A 14,019-nucleotide genomic window follows, 5' to 3' on the forward strand; every position below is an offset into this window, starting at 1 on the left:
AGCAGCCTAGCTTTTTAAGAGCCACATTTGTGCCAGATGCCTGTGTTGTCTGCGATAAATTCTCCATTACTTAAAATGGACATGTGACACCATTTATTATGTACTGTTGCTTGTAATTAGGGTTGGTTTCCATTGATATGATTGTATTGAAGTTGGCTCCTCTGTTTGTGAAATGTTAATGTTCTTTGGCAAAACTTCTTCCCTTCTCTCAAAGTTTAGTTTTTCCCTTGTCTCAATGTTTGTGTTAATCTGTAAAGCATTTAATAAAAAAACTGTATAAATCCAAAATACTGCTACTGTGTTATATAAATGGCCTGACTGGATATAGTCTTACAGAGGTTATAAACTCTGGTAGCTACAGCAACAACAATAATTGTTTAAACCCCATAGTGTAACAGAGACCTCTCAACTCTATATAGTAATGATGTCAACCTGTACGGGGAGGTATAATATTAGCATGTTGAGTCTGAATATTTACATAGCAAACTTCAGTTCTTCTGTTTCCTTAACACACTTTCCCAAAACCCCATTTAGTTTACAGAAAATCATCTGAGAGCAGAGTTCATTTGGGAAATTTGTCTCAGAAAAAAAAATAAAAAAATACTGAAACACACCAATGATTATTATTCTGCAAATCTTTTTGCAGCCACTTCACTATCAGTATAAAAGTAAAGTATCTTCAGAACATACATTACCCTGCTCCAAACTGGTCGGTGGAACTGTGTTATGAATACATGTTCTTAGAACCCATCCATCACTCAAAATAAAAACTTTACAAGGACAATTAAAAGTTATTATTTAATGATAATAACAATAGAAATGTTTTCAATTATATTGAAATGTTATTATTAATGAAAGCAAAATATTAATGTAAACATACAGAATTTATATCAGTCGCTCTATTCACAATATAATATTTTAGAATTCAATGTTGCATTGGAGAACATTGGTTTCTGATAATGAGTTACTGAAATGAATTCCCAAAATGGCCTTGACAGGTTGTCATTATGATTATGTATTCCAGCAGAATCTCTTATCCCTGCCTAACCTAGGCAGAATGAAAACCACACTAAACATATCCACTAACAGAAACTGTTTACAATAATTTTATGTTTATGACTCTGGCTCTCTATTTAGAACAATAGGCATTTACCACTGGTTTTGTGGTTAAAAACACATTCAGAAATTCTTGGCAAACAGAAAATGTCACAACGGTAAACAACGGGCATGCATTTCTCTAACTTGAAAACAGTGTGATTGTCAAACGTGACAAAACAAACACACACACACACACACCCACAAACCCACCAACTCATACGAAACACATATAAAGTTGAAGAGAGAGCAGATGATACGTACCTCTAAGGGGTTGACTGAAAAGAAAAATGGACGAGGCCAGAGACTCTGTGGCTGTGCACAGCCCTGGAGTCTTTTGGGAGTGTAGCTTACATAGGACACCCACCATCTTTCTGGGGCAAATTGCAACAACAAGATGGCGGAGAAAGAACCTCAAGAACATATCCTCAGTGGCTGATGAAGGACCTCTAGCTGAGGCCACATAAAGGCTTACTCATAATGTACTGTTTATGATACTGAGCTTCCAATATGAAATCAACTGTACTTCCTCCAATGACACATGAGGGTTTGTTTCAGTATAATTCGAAAAACCATAAAAAGAACGTGGTGGGTAAAGAGAGTTCCGACTATTCTTTAGTATAAAAAAGGTGAAGAGACAAGTGAGCGCCAAGTTGCCCACATCTAGCATCGTGTCTCACAGGCTTCATCCTTGTGTTTCAACTGCGTTCATTTTCTCTGTGCGTCTATTTGACTGCCTTTATCTTTCCACAAAAAAAGTGCCTTTCACTTTGCAGTATTAAAAATAGTTCCTTATTCCTTCATGCTATTCTCTTCTCCCATCTCCTGTAACTCTCCCTGCGGCCCAAACCCCAACCCCAGCCCCACTACACCCACCTCCCCTCTGTCTGTCCCTCTATTGCACTGCTGAACAGCCAATCGCGTAAAGCTCCACTCAATGCTTTTGCTGTTGCTGCTGTTGTAACTGCTGCTGCTGCTGCTGCACCTGAAAGACATTAATTTTGCTGGTGTTCTTGAGCGTCTGCCGGCGGTTGCAGAACCAGACGCGCACCACCTCACGGTCATAGTTGAGCTCCTTGGCGATCTGCGTGATCTCCTGGCCCGTGGGCAGCGCATTCTTCTCGAAGTAGGAGTTGAGCACCTCGATGGCCTGCGGTGTGAAGCTGGTGCGCCGCTTGCGCTTCTTGGACGGTTCTCCACCCACAAACTCCATCAGGTTCTGCTGGCCCTTCTGGTTCCAGAGCTCAGCCTCGGCCAGCCAGCGCTCCAGGACTGGCTTCAACTTCTGGGCACTCTTGGGGGTGATGTCCAGCTTCTCAAACCTGAAAAATGAGATGACTGAATTGAGATCACATGTGTGTGATGTTTTTTCTTTAGATACCTATGCCTACAAATTACATATTTCAAAATGTCATAGTGTATTGTAGCCTATACTTTCTATTTAGTCTCACTTATATACTTCAATGCAACATGAGTGATCTGCCCTCCCCATTGTCGATAAGAGTGGTATAACCCCTGGCACAGCAAGTGTTTCACACGCGCAGTCTATCCCTGAAGTGTTCTGGAACATTTCATTCATGAGTTCATGTGTGAATGGGAGCAGGGATCGATATTCAGGGACATTTGTACTCTCAATTTCCCACTTCAAGACCTAGAACATTTCTGGAGAAAAGAAATATATGGCTGTGTTATGAATGAAAGCATTAACATAGCAAGGCATAGTTTGTAAATCCATCTGCCGCCATCAGCTGGACTGTCCCTTGCTCCATCTATTCCAGCATTGCCATAGCATGTGTGAAAAGGCACCAGAGGGTAATGTTCCTGAATGTTATTGCATGCCTGAATAGTGAAAATCACCAGCGGTGCTTGAAAAGTTTTCCCACTAATTTACCAGGAACTACGTGTAATAGAGGCTTGAACGTGGCCACCTCTGATGCAGAAGTAACTCTGCGGTCCTTTCTCTTGTTCTGTGTGTGTGTGAACTTACCTGCAGATGGCAGACTGGCTGTAGGCGGGACCCTCTGTGGCCGTGAGTGCTTGGCCCACCTGCGTCTGTGTGAGGCCCAGCGAGAGCCGGCGGATCTTGAAAGTCTTCGCAAATTCACGGATCTCCTCGAGGTTTATGCACTCTTCATCCGTGCCCCCCTGCTGAGGCTCTGAAGACAGACATGTGCAGACCATGTGTAGACATCCTTGTAAGTCGCTTTGGATAAAAGCGTCTGCTAAATGACTAAATGTAAATGTAACACAGGCCAGGTTTACACTGAGCTGCTTTAAATCAAAATCAGATCGACTTCATTCAAGGGCAACATAAACCAAAATCCAAAGGACGCTTTCTCCCATTCCCCTTTACCTGGTACAGGGGGCAGAAGTCCACATGACAAAATTGTACCCATGATTGTACACTTACAGGTTGAGATTTTAAAGACAGATCAGCTAAACATAGTTAAATGTTAACACACATGAACGATTTGTTGATGTGTTAACAAACATTGAGGTTCAATGACATTGATATATAACTGTTCTAAACACTGGGAAAATATCCAGATAATACAAATTTGAGCCAGTATGATGAAATGCCTGTAACCAAAGAAAAGGGGCAATAAAAAACGATACTAATTATGGGGGGGTGCCATCAAATCCTGACACAGTGTGCAGTGTAGTGAAACAGAAGCATGGCAAGGACAGTCCATATAAGATTAACGTTCTCAAGAACAAATTAATTGAACTTTGAAGTATAGGGCATATGTCATCTTTACTAAAAGAGTACAGGGAGCCTGTGTTGATATCACCAGGCAGGCACCAAAGCACTGATCGTGCAAAGCCATTTATATCGTAGAGCTCACATCCCCTGCCGGTATCCATTCCTAAATGGGATGTTGTGATTATAAATAATAAATAAATAAAGAACGCTATGTTCTCAGGCATCCCGCCAAGGTTGCCAGGCGTAATTTAACTTTGGGCTAATTTGGACCTTGTGCCCAACATGGAGGATCATAATCAACAGCAAAACAGAGGCTACGCACTGCTGACAAGCTGCCCGACGGTGGGTGCCTCTCCGCAGGCCAAGGGTACTGCGGACGCCAGTGAAGGGGGTGCTGGTTTCACCACAGAGGGCTGTGGAGCGATGACGACAGGGGACTGGGCCACAGTCACCACAGGACCCTGGAAGAGTAAACAAATGGAATCAAACACACGTTTTTTTTAGAAGTGGCATAAAGTTGAATTATTTATTACTGCTGTGTGTAGTGAACATGAAAACAGTGCCTGCTGCTACAAGATATTCACATACAAAGCGTTCAACATCGAGTGTGAACTACTGAATCACACCATTTCACATCATTTCTGTGCAAATAGATAACTCTAGCCAAATCCAGCTTTGGCTCTACCTGGGAGGCTGGCTTGGTGAGAGTCAGAGCTGCCGGGGGCTTAGGAAGGACAGTGGAGGAGGTGGGCACCTGGGCAGGGCCATTGCCGATGGTGGCGATGATCTGGCCCTGTGCATTGAGCAACAGCTGAGGGGACATCGTCTGCAGCTGGAGGCCCTGCGTGGACAAGGCTTGTGTGGTGGCACCACCTGCCAGGGAGGCAGGATTCAACATCAGGGGTAAGGTGCCAATCACCTGAAAAAGGGAGTGACAAAAGCACGTGGAGTTTATAATAACCAATACTCTGCAAACTGCATAGATATATACCCTAGCAGGTACCAGGGCACCAAAACATGGTGCAGAAACAGGGATTACATTTCTGCTTAGAGAATTAAACTCAACTTAAGAGAATAAAACATCTGTATGCATTCACAAACAACACTGGAGTTCACTGTGGATGAAAAGGTGTAGAGCCACATTTTGAGGGCTAAATCTGGGTTGCCACTGGCCTAATCACTAGTCACAATTTGTCCTCCTTTCCCTCTCCATCACTGCACAACCATTCCCTTGACTGAATTTCTGAGAAAAGAAACATCTCTTCCAGGTTCTCAAAAATGAATACAACTAAATGAGTATATCTATCTCGAGTAGCGCACAAATGTGACTGTGTTGTTAGGTCCCTATAACACCCACATGGGGTGCCTAGGCAGTCATCTGTGATAATCCTTTAATTTAAACAGTATTGACAAGAATAATGTAGAGCTAAGAGAAGAAACCAGATGCATTTCAATTCACATACATTATTGGGGTTATAGCATTCATTTTATACTCCATGAGAACAATTTAAAAAAAATTGTAGTGGCCATAATATGACTGCAATTGTCTAGTCCGTTGTGATTCACCTGTCCTTGGGCATTGGTGATGATCTGGTGACTGGTGAGTCCAGCCATATTGGGCATGGCACTTGTGAAGATGGGAGTTGTAGTCAGGGAGCTGATAAATTGTGGCTGGGCACCCAGAGAGGCTGCACTGAACTGTGAAAAAGACAATTATATGAATAATAAAATCAGGTATCCACCGTATAATTATAGACACATTAGATACACTGGAATTGATTTTTACTTCACAATGTAGATTACTGTGGTACAAAAGCTGCACTGTGGCTCAGTGAGCAAAATAAAAAAAGGAAAGCCCTAAAATGCAAAATGTAATAAGTTCAGTAGCCCCAAGGTTTTTCCAGAGGATTGTTCTCCTTCCTTTCGAGTTCCAAGCTGAACTTGACAGCACAAATTATGGGGTTCATAATTTAACCACAGCAGAAACTCCCTGGACGCAGACCCACATTTCCCTGTCTGCACATCACTGAGCACACTGACTCCAGCAGCGTCTTTTAAACGATTCCCCATGGAAGAGTTTCAACAAGAACAAAAAGCATCCGTACTATGGCGGGGTTTAATGAGAGCCCGGCCGTCTGCAGCGTCGCCACAGATGCGCCCGGCTCAGAGACCTTAGGAGTGGCCGCCGTCGTTGCTGTCGCAATCTGTGCTGCGGTGGTCGGCGTGCTCTGTGTGCATGTCTGAACTGCGGCCTGCATCGACTGCAAGGTCTGGGGGGCGAAGAGCGTCTGTGCAGGCATCTGCAGCTGCGGCTGGACTGAATTCAGCATGGTGGCAGCTGGGAGGAGAGAGAAACAAGGGGAACAGATGAAGCCCCACAAACCAGCAGACCCACGGTCATCTCTGATGTTCCGCGGCCATGAAGAACTCATTCAGCACCAGCCAAGCCCTGCTACTACTGTACGCAAGCCCAGCAAAGGTCCAGCTTCCTCGTTGAGGTGGCCACAGCAGGGCTCTCTAATCTAGACATGTGAATACATTTACAGTGGCCTACTCCAAGAAGCCTATAACATCCGTGCTATTACAAATGTCCCCAGATTATACCAGCAATGTACTGTTGTTTAGAACCCAACGCTTATACAGGGATCAGGTCTCACCCTGCAGGCCAGCGAATGGCAGCTTCAGGCCGGGCAGGGTGGCCATGGTGGCTGTGGGGAAGGTGAGCAGTGCCATGCCTCCTTGCCCCGTCACAGAGTTGCCCATGCTGAAGGGGATGAGCAGAGGCTGCCCCAGGGAGCCGTGTGGGGCCATCATGCTTGTCATTAGGGTGGCCAAGCCTTCCTGTGTCAGCACCTGGAAGAGCATTCCAGAGGTCAGAGGGCACACAACAGCTTAGATACTTTGACATGTATACTGTCTTGTGAAAACAGTTCAACAATTCATCATTTTTAGGTTTTCATTTCATACTGTCTTTAGATGTGTGCTTGTTTTTCAATTAACTGTAATGGTTCATGTCAGATAAATAAAAGAAGAAGAAAGGTGTATTTCTGTGGATGGAATTGAGATGAACCTGACTTCCTGCAGTGTAAAACCAAACTCGAAATCATCCAGAAGCACCTTCTATGTTGATATGTGAGAGACAGTGATGGTCTATAGAGGCTGCGGGAGGCTCACCTGGGGACAGGCCTGAACAGTGATGGGCAGAGTGGTCTGTGGCTGATGGACAGACACACTGACTCCTTCATGGCCAGACAGAATCTGAGCAGCAGGCGTTGAAACCTCGGCAGACACCACCGCCTCTCCCAATGCTGTCCGTACACACCACACACATACACACATACACACACAAGCATGCAACACACACACACACACACACGAGAAACACCTCAAATAAAATGATACAGTTTACTAATATCTAGAATGTCAGTTCTCTATAGTGCTATTGACACATATATGTCTCACAAAATGGCAGTGGGTCTACTGCTGCATGAACACATTGTAAGAGTAGCCAATCAAGAGCTTAGAACTGTGCTTCAAATGCTTTGGAGAGCATATGACTTAAGAAACTGAAATGCTTTGACTGTCAGCACCTCACCTCCAGTCTTTGTCTTATTGGCTTCAGTGGGACTGCTCTGAGCCCTTCCCTCTGAGGTCAGCTTACCCCCCTCCTCGCCCTCCGCCACTGCCTTCCCATCCGAGGACGTTAGGGAACCGTCAACCTCCACCTCAAGGACACGGATCGTCTCATGGCCAGACATCACAATGACCTGCAAGAGTGAGAGGGGATGCTCAGGGACATCAGGTCAACAGATAACTCAATCTAGCTACTCTGTGGTAGACTGAGGAGCAAATTACAGAAATACCACCTGGGCACTGCTGTTTAGTACAGCTGCTCTATCAGAGTGAGTATTTCACTGTTGGTCATTTTTCTAAAGAAGAGGAACCCCAGGAATTCTGTGAAGTTGCATGAAATACCAGCTGAACTTGCAGAAGTAAGGAACTGTTCAGTTTCACAAGTGAATCTAGAACTACACTCCTGGTCTGCATCTCACCCTAGCTAATCCACCAAGTGAAAAAAAAAAAAGATTTTTGGTCAGTCCTAGCCCCCCAAAACACCCAGACAAGGCGGGAGGGCTTCAGAGGAAATGAAGAGGAGAGGGTGGAGTGAAGTGCACCTGAGCAAGACATGGAGCATTCAACGAAACAAAGGAGGAGAGACAGTTTGCATACCTGGTCGTCATGAGCAGAGAATTTCACAGTGCAGGAACCTAATGGCTGCAAAAAACACTTCTGCAGTCAGACAGTGAATGGCTAAGGAGAACAGAGAGGCCAAGCACACATTAGGACACAATGAATCAAAGTAAACTAAAAACTGAAACACTAAAGAAAAGAAGACACACACAAACACACACACGTGACATGAGTAGAGCACACTTAAGCAACAGCACAAGCCCACGAATAGCATAAGCAATATTTTTAATGTGCCAGCCTCAAACGACACAGGTTGAGTAGGCTGACAACGAGCTTGAGTAGGCTGACAACGAGCATACATCGCTTGAACAGAGAGTAACAGAAGCATGAAGAAGTGTGACACATTTTCTTAAGGGAGCAACTGCAGCTGTGTTATTTTTAATGGGAAAATAAATCATAGGGTGTAACAGAGGGTTTAGTTCACTCATTCCCAACAAATGAACATGTGGTATGATGAGGGCACTTGCAGTGCGGAGGACTCACATCGAACATCACACTGAACAGACAACACCCTGGGTGTGTGGGCTACCTGTTCGTTAACGGTGAGGGGTGGTTTATTAGCTGAGAGCTCCTCGGAGTCCATGCTTCAGAACTGGGTCACCCCCTGGAATCTCACTGGCTCAGCATTTTGAGTGAGGACCAAGCCCTCAGCACCTGTGAGGATCTTTGAAAGAGACATATGGTTCACCTCTGCAATGCTCCATTTCAGACTCACAGATTATTCCAATGAAAAAGAGGTCTTAATGTGGACTTAATGATAACATAGTGTGAACTCAAAATAGGCACAATTTTGCCTAATAATAACTGATCCTCAGAACTTCAAACCATTGTTTGTTTATAAACACACAAGAAAATCAGGTTCATGTTGTCATATTTTGTCACATATTTTTAGGACAGAATGTAGTGTGCCTGGTTGGTGATCATAGAAAAGAATTTTCAAGTAATTGATCAATGACAAAAACATGCTTCAGAGAGTAAAGCCTTAAATAACTGTCAAGATGTACACGGCAGACAAATGTTCTCCTTACCACTGGCAACGAGCCCCTGTATTGTGAAAAATGTGTTTCAGTCATAATCTAATCAAAGTTGTTGTCATAATCCAATATCCTAATTTTCAACAACGAATTACCCATGTATCCACTTTAGTTAAAAACCAAGCAAACCAAGAGAGTAACAATGTCCTTGTCTCAACTTTGCTGCTGGCCCCCTTCCATGACAATGCTTTGTATCAAACGAATGTTAAGGGGAAGGAGAACGTGCCAGTACATAGGATTTCACAAGCACATTTGCATCAGACTAGTGTCTAGCAGGGTTGATTAAAGGAGGCAGTCTGATGGCAGATGGAAGTTGTTGGACACTTACAAGACTCAATTTAATATGAACACAAGTCAGGGCTTTTATAGGCTGTGAAACCAAGTATGCTCAGTATGTATAGATATGTGAGCACTACCTGTATTTCATGATCCTATGGAATTATAGGTTATAAAGGGCTTTTTTCTGTGTGGATCAACTTTGCAAAAGTGTTCTTTCTATGAGTGCCAGCTTTCGCTACAACAGTCCCCTTTAAAATGATACACTTTTGATGTGTTTTAAGAGAATTGCTAGATTAAGTGGGTATGGATCTGATGTCCAGGGGCCTAAGGCATGAATGCCTATCTCAAGGTTCCAGGACACTCGGAACACTACCTCCTCCCCAAGTTGCAGTGGTACATGCACTGTCGGTGAGCAGCAATGAACCATACATTTCTAGCAGGTAACCTCAAGCCCTCTTACGCTCAAATTATCATCGAATGTCCTAGTAGCATTCACAAGGAACTAGAAAGAAAACTACGTCAAAGAGTGTGCAAGTGTGCTCTAAGTTATCTGTTTAATTTGTACTCATTATGACGGGAGCTTGTCCTTTACAGATTTAGCCCACACTGTGCAGGGTAGAGGCATCTTCTCAGACTGCTACAGTGAACCAGGCGTGCAACATTTCACTAATATGGGAACGACGAAGCGGCTTGGCTAACTTGACTTTTCAGTAGCTGTCTATTTGAAAACAATAAGGCATTATGCTAGCACTGCGCATCAAGGAAACATTGTTTTCCTCCTCGTTGTAAAGCGGCCTACGGCGCCTCAACAGCATTTCTATGATATTCTTAGAACAGTGTACATGGTGGATGCTGTGCAAGGATTCAATGTCACGTCCTGGTTTCTTCCTTCCCAACGCCGAACGAACTGATTAATCTGGGGCTGTGACCCAACCCACCATGAAAATATTACATCTGTCAAAACTTCAGCAGGTGTTACAGCCCACCCCACCCCGATTTTTGATCCAATAAAAATCTCCCCGCGTACAGCTTTCGGGACACCCTGTTACCCACACAGGTCTTCAACACCATGTAGTTCAGTGATATGCCCGGGGACAGCATTTTGTGTATTTCCTTTCTCTTTATCATAAATATATAAATTATGCTAATTACGAACATTGCATATTAACCAAAAACTCATTTCCTCTTACCAGTTCGTCTCACAATGCGATAAAAAACATCATCAGCTGTAAATGCATTTCCTTTGAAACTTACCTTCAGAATGTCGGTTAATATCGTAGATTCTCCTCTTTCGGACAGCTTTGGCACAGTTTGATGTAGACACACATAATTAAAAATTCACCTCACAGCTTCCAGACAGGCGCTATGGCTGCACACAAAAGAGGTATTTGCATTGATAAGGAGGGTCGTAGCGCGAAGAACCTCCTTTCCTAAATATTTAATCACGATCTTCGTCAACTATTGCTCAGGTGAAGTCTAAACACCTGAGGACAAAGCACTGAGTCGATATCAGCAAAAAAAGTCCCGCAAAATTAATACAATTTTGGCATTTTGCACTACGTCATGAACATAATTTATGCGGGCCAAGGCTAACATAGAAAACATGTCACTAGCTCGACTTAAGGGGAAAACATGGCGGCCTTAAAGTGACAGTGGGAATTTCTCAAAACATGCGCAGTGTAAAGACCTCACAACTGCTGTGTTGTTTCAGACTGAGTATAGGCAATGTCTATTGCTCATATTGTGTACTACAATCTGAATGGTGTGTGGATATGGGGGACAAAACCTGCCATATTTACATGTCCACATCCATGCATATTTTATGTCCACATCCATGCATTTAGACAGAAATAAATGAATACATGTATTAATTAATGCACAATTGTCAATAAATAGTTACTTATAATTTACATTTATGTATGTATTTATTTCTGTATTCATTCATTCATTCATTAATGTATTGATTGATTGATTGATGTATTTATTCATGTATTTATTCATTCATTAATTTATTTCTGTATTCATTCATTTATTTATTTATTCATTCATTAATTTCTGTATTTCTTCATCTCAATATGTTAATTAGATGTGTCAATCAAAAATAGGTAGGCTAATCGTTTTCAACGCGTTGTATTCGATTATGTTAGCCCTACCTTGCTGTCATGGAAGACATAAAAAGGGCAATTGCCGAGTGTCCGACAACTTTGAGGTCTGAGCAGCATGGTGAAACAGTGTGCTTACGGGACTTGTAGATCTGACACAAGGTACCCTGAGAGATAGGAGGGACACATATTTTTTTTTCCGCATTTCCAAAGCCCAAAACACAGGAGAAAAGGTGCCAGCTGTGGATTAAACAGTGTGGGAAACTCAATATATCGCAAAATACACATATGATTGCTCCAAAATAAATGAAGCTGTTTGCAATTAGCTAGCTATCTATCTAGCGAACTGCGCTATCGCTAGGTATGATGTCTAACTATCAAAGTCAAAGCCATGTTTTATTGTCACACAGCACGACACACAACACCACACACCTGCATTTGGCGGTGACACAGGACACACACACACATACGCATGCTGATGAGGTCGCCGGTGAAATTTGCCTTCTGCCTTTAACCCATCCTGGAGTCCTTGTCCTTCCTCAAGGCAGCTAGGAGCAGTGGGCAGCCTTTTTTACGGCGCCCGGGGACCAGGCCAAGTGTTCAGTCCAATCTTGGTCAGGGACAGGACAGGAGAACGGTCTTTTTGCATGTTTTTGTGTTGGGGTTCTATGTGGAGGAAACATGGGGAGAACATGCAAAGAACAAGGGGAGAACATGCAAACTCCACGCAGAAAGGCCCAGGAGATAGCCCACCTGAGCACTGGAGGCCTGGGAAGAACTTACCCCCCAGGACCACCAGCACCCCATGCGGGAATCTTGCTGTGAGGCGGCAGTGCAAGCACCTGAGCCACCGTGCCACCATTGAGAGAACATCCCTTACAATTATGGTTCATGGCAACAAGTATTATTACCATCAGAAGTACAAAACTAGTCTCTCCAACAAATGTGTTAATGTTAAAATCAAAAAGTTAATGTTACCGTCAAAATGCTAATGTTACTGTCTATAAAATTGCACGATGAGCTATCCTAGCTAGCGATAGCAAACGACAGCTAGTTGCCAGGAGCTTAACATACTGCATCAATGTTGAACAAAACGTCCCAAAAGGCCATTATGAACTTTTTTTATTTTAATCTTTGTAGCATTTTGTGAATGGGCAACCTACTCCTGAGTATCCCAAGGTATGCATTAGGCACAACCTGAGAGCAATAACCTGGCCATCTGATACAAAGCCATAGCATTACATCAGGATCATCAAGGCTCTTGATTGATTGCAAAATGTCTGAACGTCAGTTTCCACGCCTACTGGCCTCCTCTCATTGTCATATTGGGAACAATGAATGAATGAATCAATCAATCAATAAATGAATGAATAAATACATGAATTAATAAAAAAAATGAATACATAAATAAATACATTTAAATAAATGTAAATTAAAAGTAACTATTGATTGACAATTGTGCATTAATTAATACTAGTTCTGTCAGTTTAACACGTTAAAACTTTTTTTTTAAATGTATTTACAACTTGTTAATCGCGCGGTAAAAAAATGAACAGCGTTAAAATGGACTTGCGTTAACGCCGTTAATTTTTTTATCGCGCGATTAACAAGTTGTAAATAAATTAAAATTGCACTATAGGCTGAGTCCTTGTTTATCTGAAATGTGCATTTTATAATTTTATTTTGTACCGTCCTGTTTGGCAATGTTGTTTTTCAATAAAATAAAACATGTGATTAATACATTTACGATTAATCGCGATTCATTTTGAGTTAACTATGACAAAAATGTGATTAATCGCGATTAAATATTTTAATCGTTTGACAGCACTAATTAATACATTTATTTCTGTCTAAATGCATGGATGTGGACATTTATTTATTTATTCATTCACTCATTTGTAAATATGGCAGGTTTGGTCCTCCATATGTGGAGTCCTCCAGTCTCTTTCTCTAATGTAGCCTTAATAAAACATTGACACTAATGAAAAAAAAAGTCTGAAAAACGAGCAGAGGATTGTTCTTTTCATAGACTTCACACATCAATCTATTATTTTTCTGTCACACTTGCATTATTATTAAGTGAATGTCCATTATAACTATAATGATGCTAACACACACTGACACTGGCAAATAAAAAATAGCAAATTTCTGCACTGCCAAATCCAGGTTATTGTGCACTATTGCCTTAAAATTACATGGCCACTAATTCAAATAGAACTAATGTGGAAAGTTATTGGGTCTTCTGCTAAAAGCTCATGTAACAAAGCTAAATAGAGAGAGTAGATCTAAAACCATAGGGAAAAGAGACATAACATCTCTATCCCAACAAAGGCAATTCAACTTTCGTCTCATGACCACAAAACTTCTGAAAAAATGGATCCAGATCTGGCTTTTTATTGATCATTTATTGTTTTTGAAAAAACAAAACAGTAAAGATTGGTAATAGATAACCTCTTTTGCTGTGTGATTGGACTTAAAAAAATGTAGTATTATTTGGATGATTTAAACTATTTGGGTTTCTAAAGGTCCACTTGCCATAGTGCATATGAAATCA

General features: G+C 42.2%; 1 protein-coding gene across 3 annotated transcripts; it reads right to left on the bottom strand.

Moving 5' to 3' along the window:
- Positions 1–1,992: 1,992 nt before the first annotated feature.
- pou6f1 (POU class 6 homeobox 1) lies at positions 1,993–10,911 on the bottom strand. 3 transcript variants are annotated; one of them, XM_080854189.1, is made up of 11 exons: positions 10,618–10,911; positions 8,580–8,714; positions 7,461–7,566; positions 6,974–7,107; positions 6,457–6,652; positions 5,905–6,137; positions 5,366–5,497; positions 4,485–4,718; positions 4,122–4,260; positions 3,083–3,251; positions 1,993–2,417 (listed from the first exon to the last, which is right to left on the bottom strand). In XM_080854189.1, exons 2-11 carry the CDS (start codon positions 8,631–8,633, stop codon positions 2,030–2,032), a joined length of 1,785 nt encoding a protein of 594 aa, XP_080710315.1. In that variant the 5' UTR covers positions 8,634–8,714; positions 10,618–10,911; the 3' UTR covers positions 1,993–2,029. The 3 variants fall into 3 exon arrangements, with proteins under 3 accessions (XP_080710315.1, XP_080710313.1, XP_080710314.1); XM_080854187.1 differs by having other exon boundaries at positions 7,395–7,566; XM_080854188.1 differs by lacking the exon at positions 10,618–10,911 and adding an exon at positions 8,030–8,110 and having other exon boundaries at positions 7,395–7,566; positions 8,580–8,660.
- Positions 10,912–14,019: the final 3,108 nt, after the last annotated feature.

This window comes from Sprattus sprattus (genome assembly GCF_963457725.1).
Source record: "Sprattus sprattus genome assembly, chromosome: 16".
Lineage (NCBI taxonomy): Eukaryota > Metazoa > Chordata > Actinopteri > Clupeiformes > Clupeidae > Sprattus > Sprattus sprattus.

Coding starts and splice junctions, on each gene's coding strand:
- pou6f1 (XM_080854187.1), bottom strand. CDS start 8,633: ATGGACTCCGAGGAGCTCTCAGCTAATAAACCACCCCTCACCGTTAAC. Junction 7,567..8,579: donor CCCTCACCGTTAACGAACAG/GTAGCCCACACA, acceptor TCACTCTTGCAG/GTCATTGTGATGTCTGGCCA. Junction 2,418..3,082: donor AGCCAGTCTGCCATCTGCAG/GTAAGTTCACAC, acceptor CTCATTTTTCAG/GTTTGAGAAGCTGGACATCA.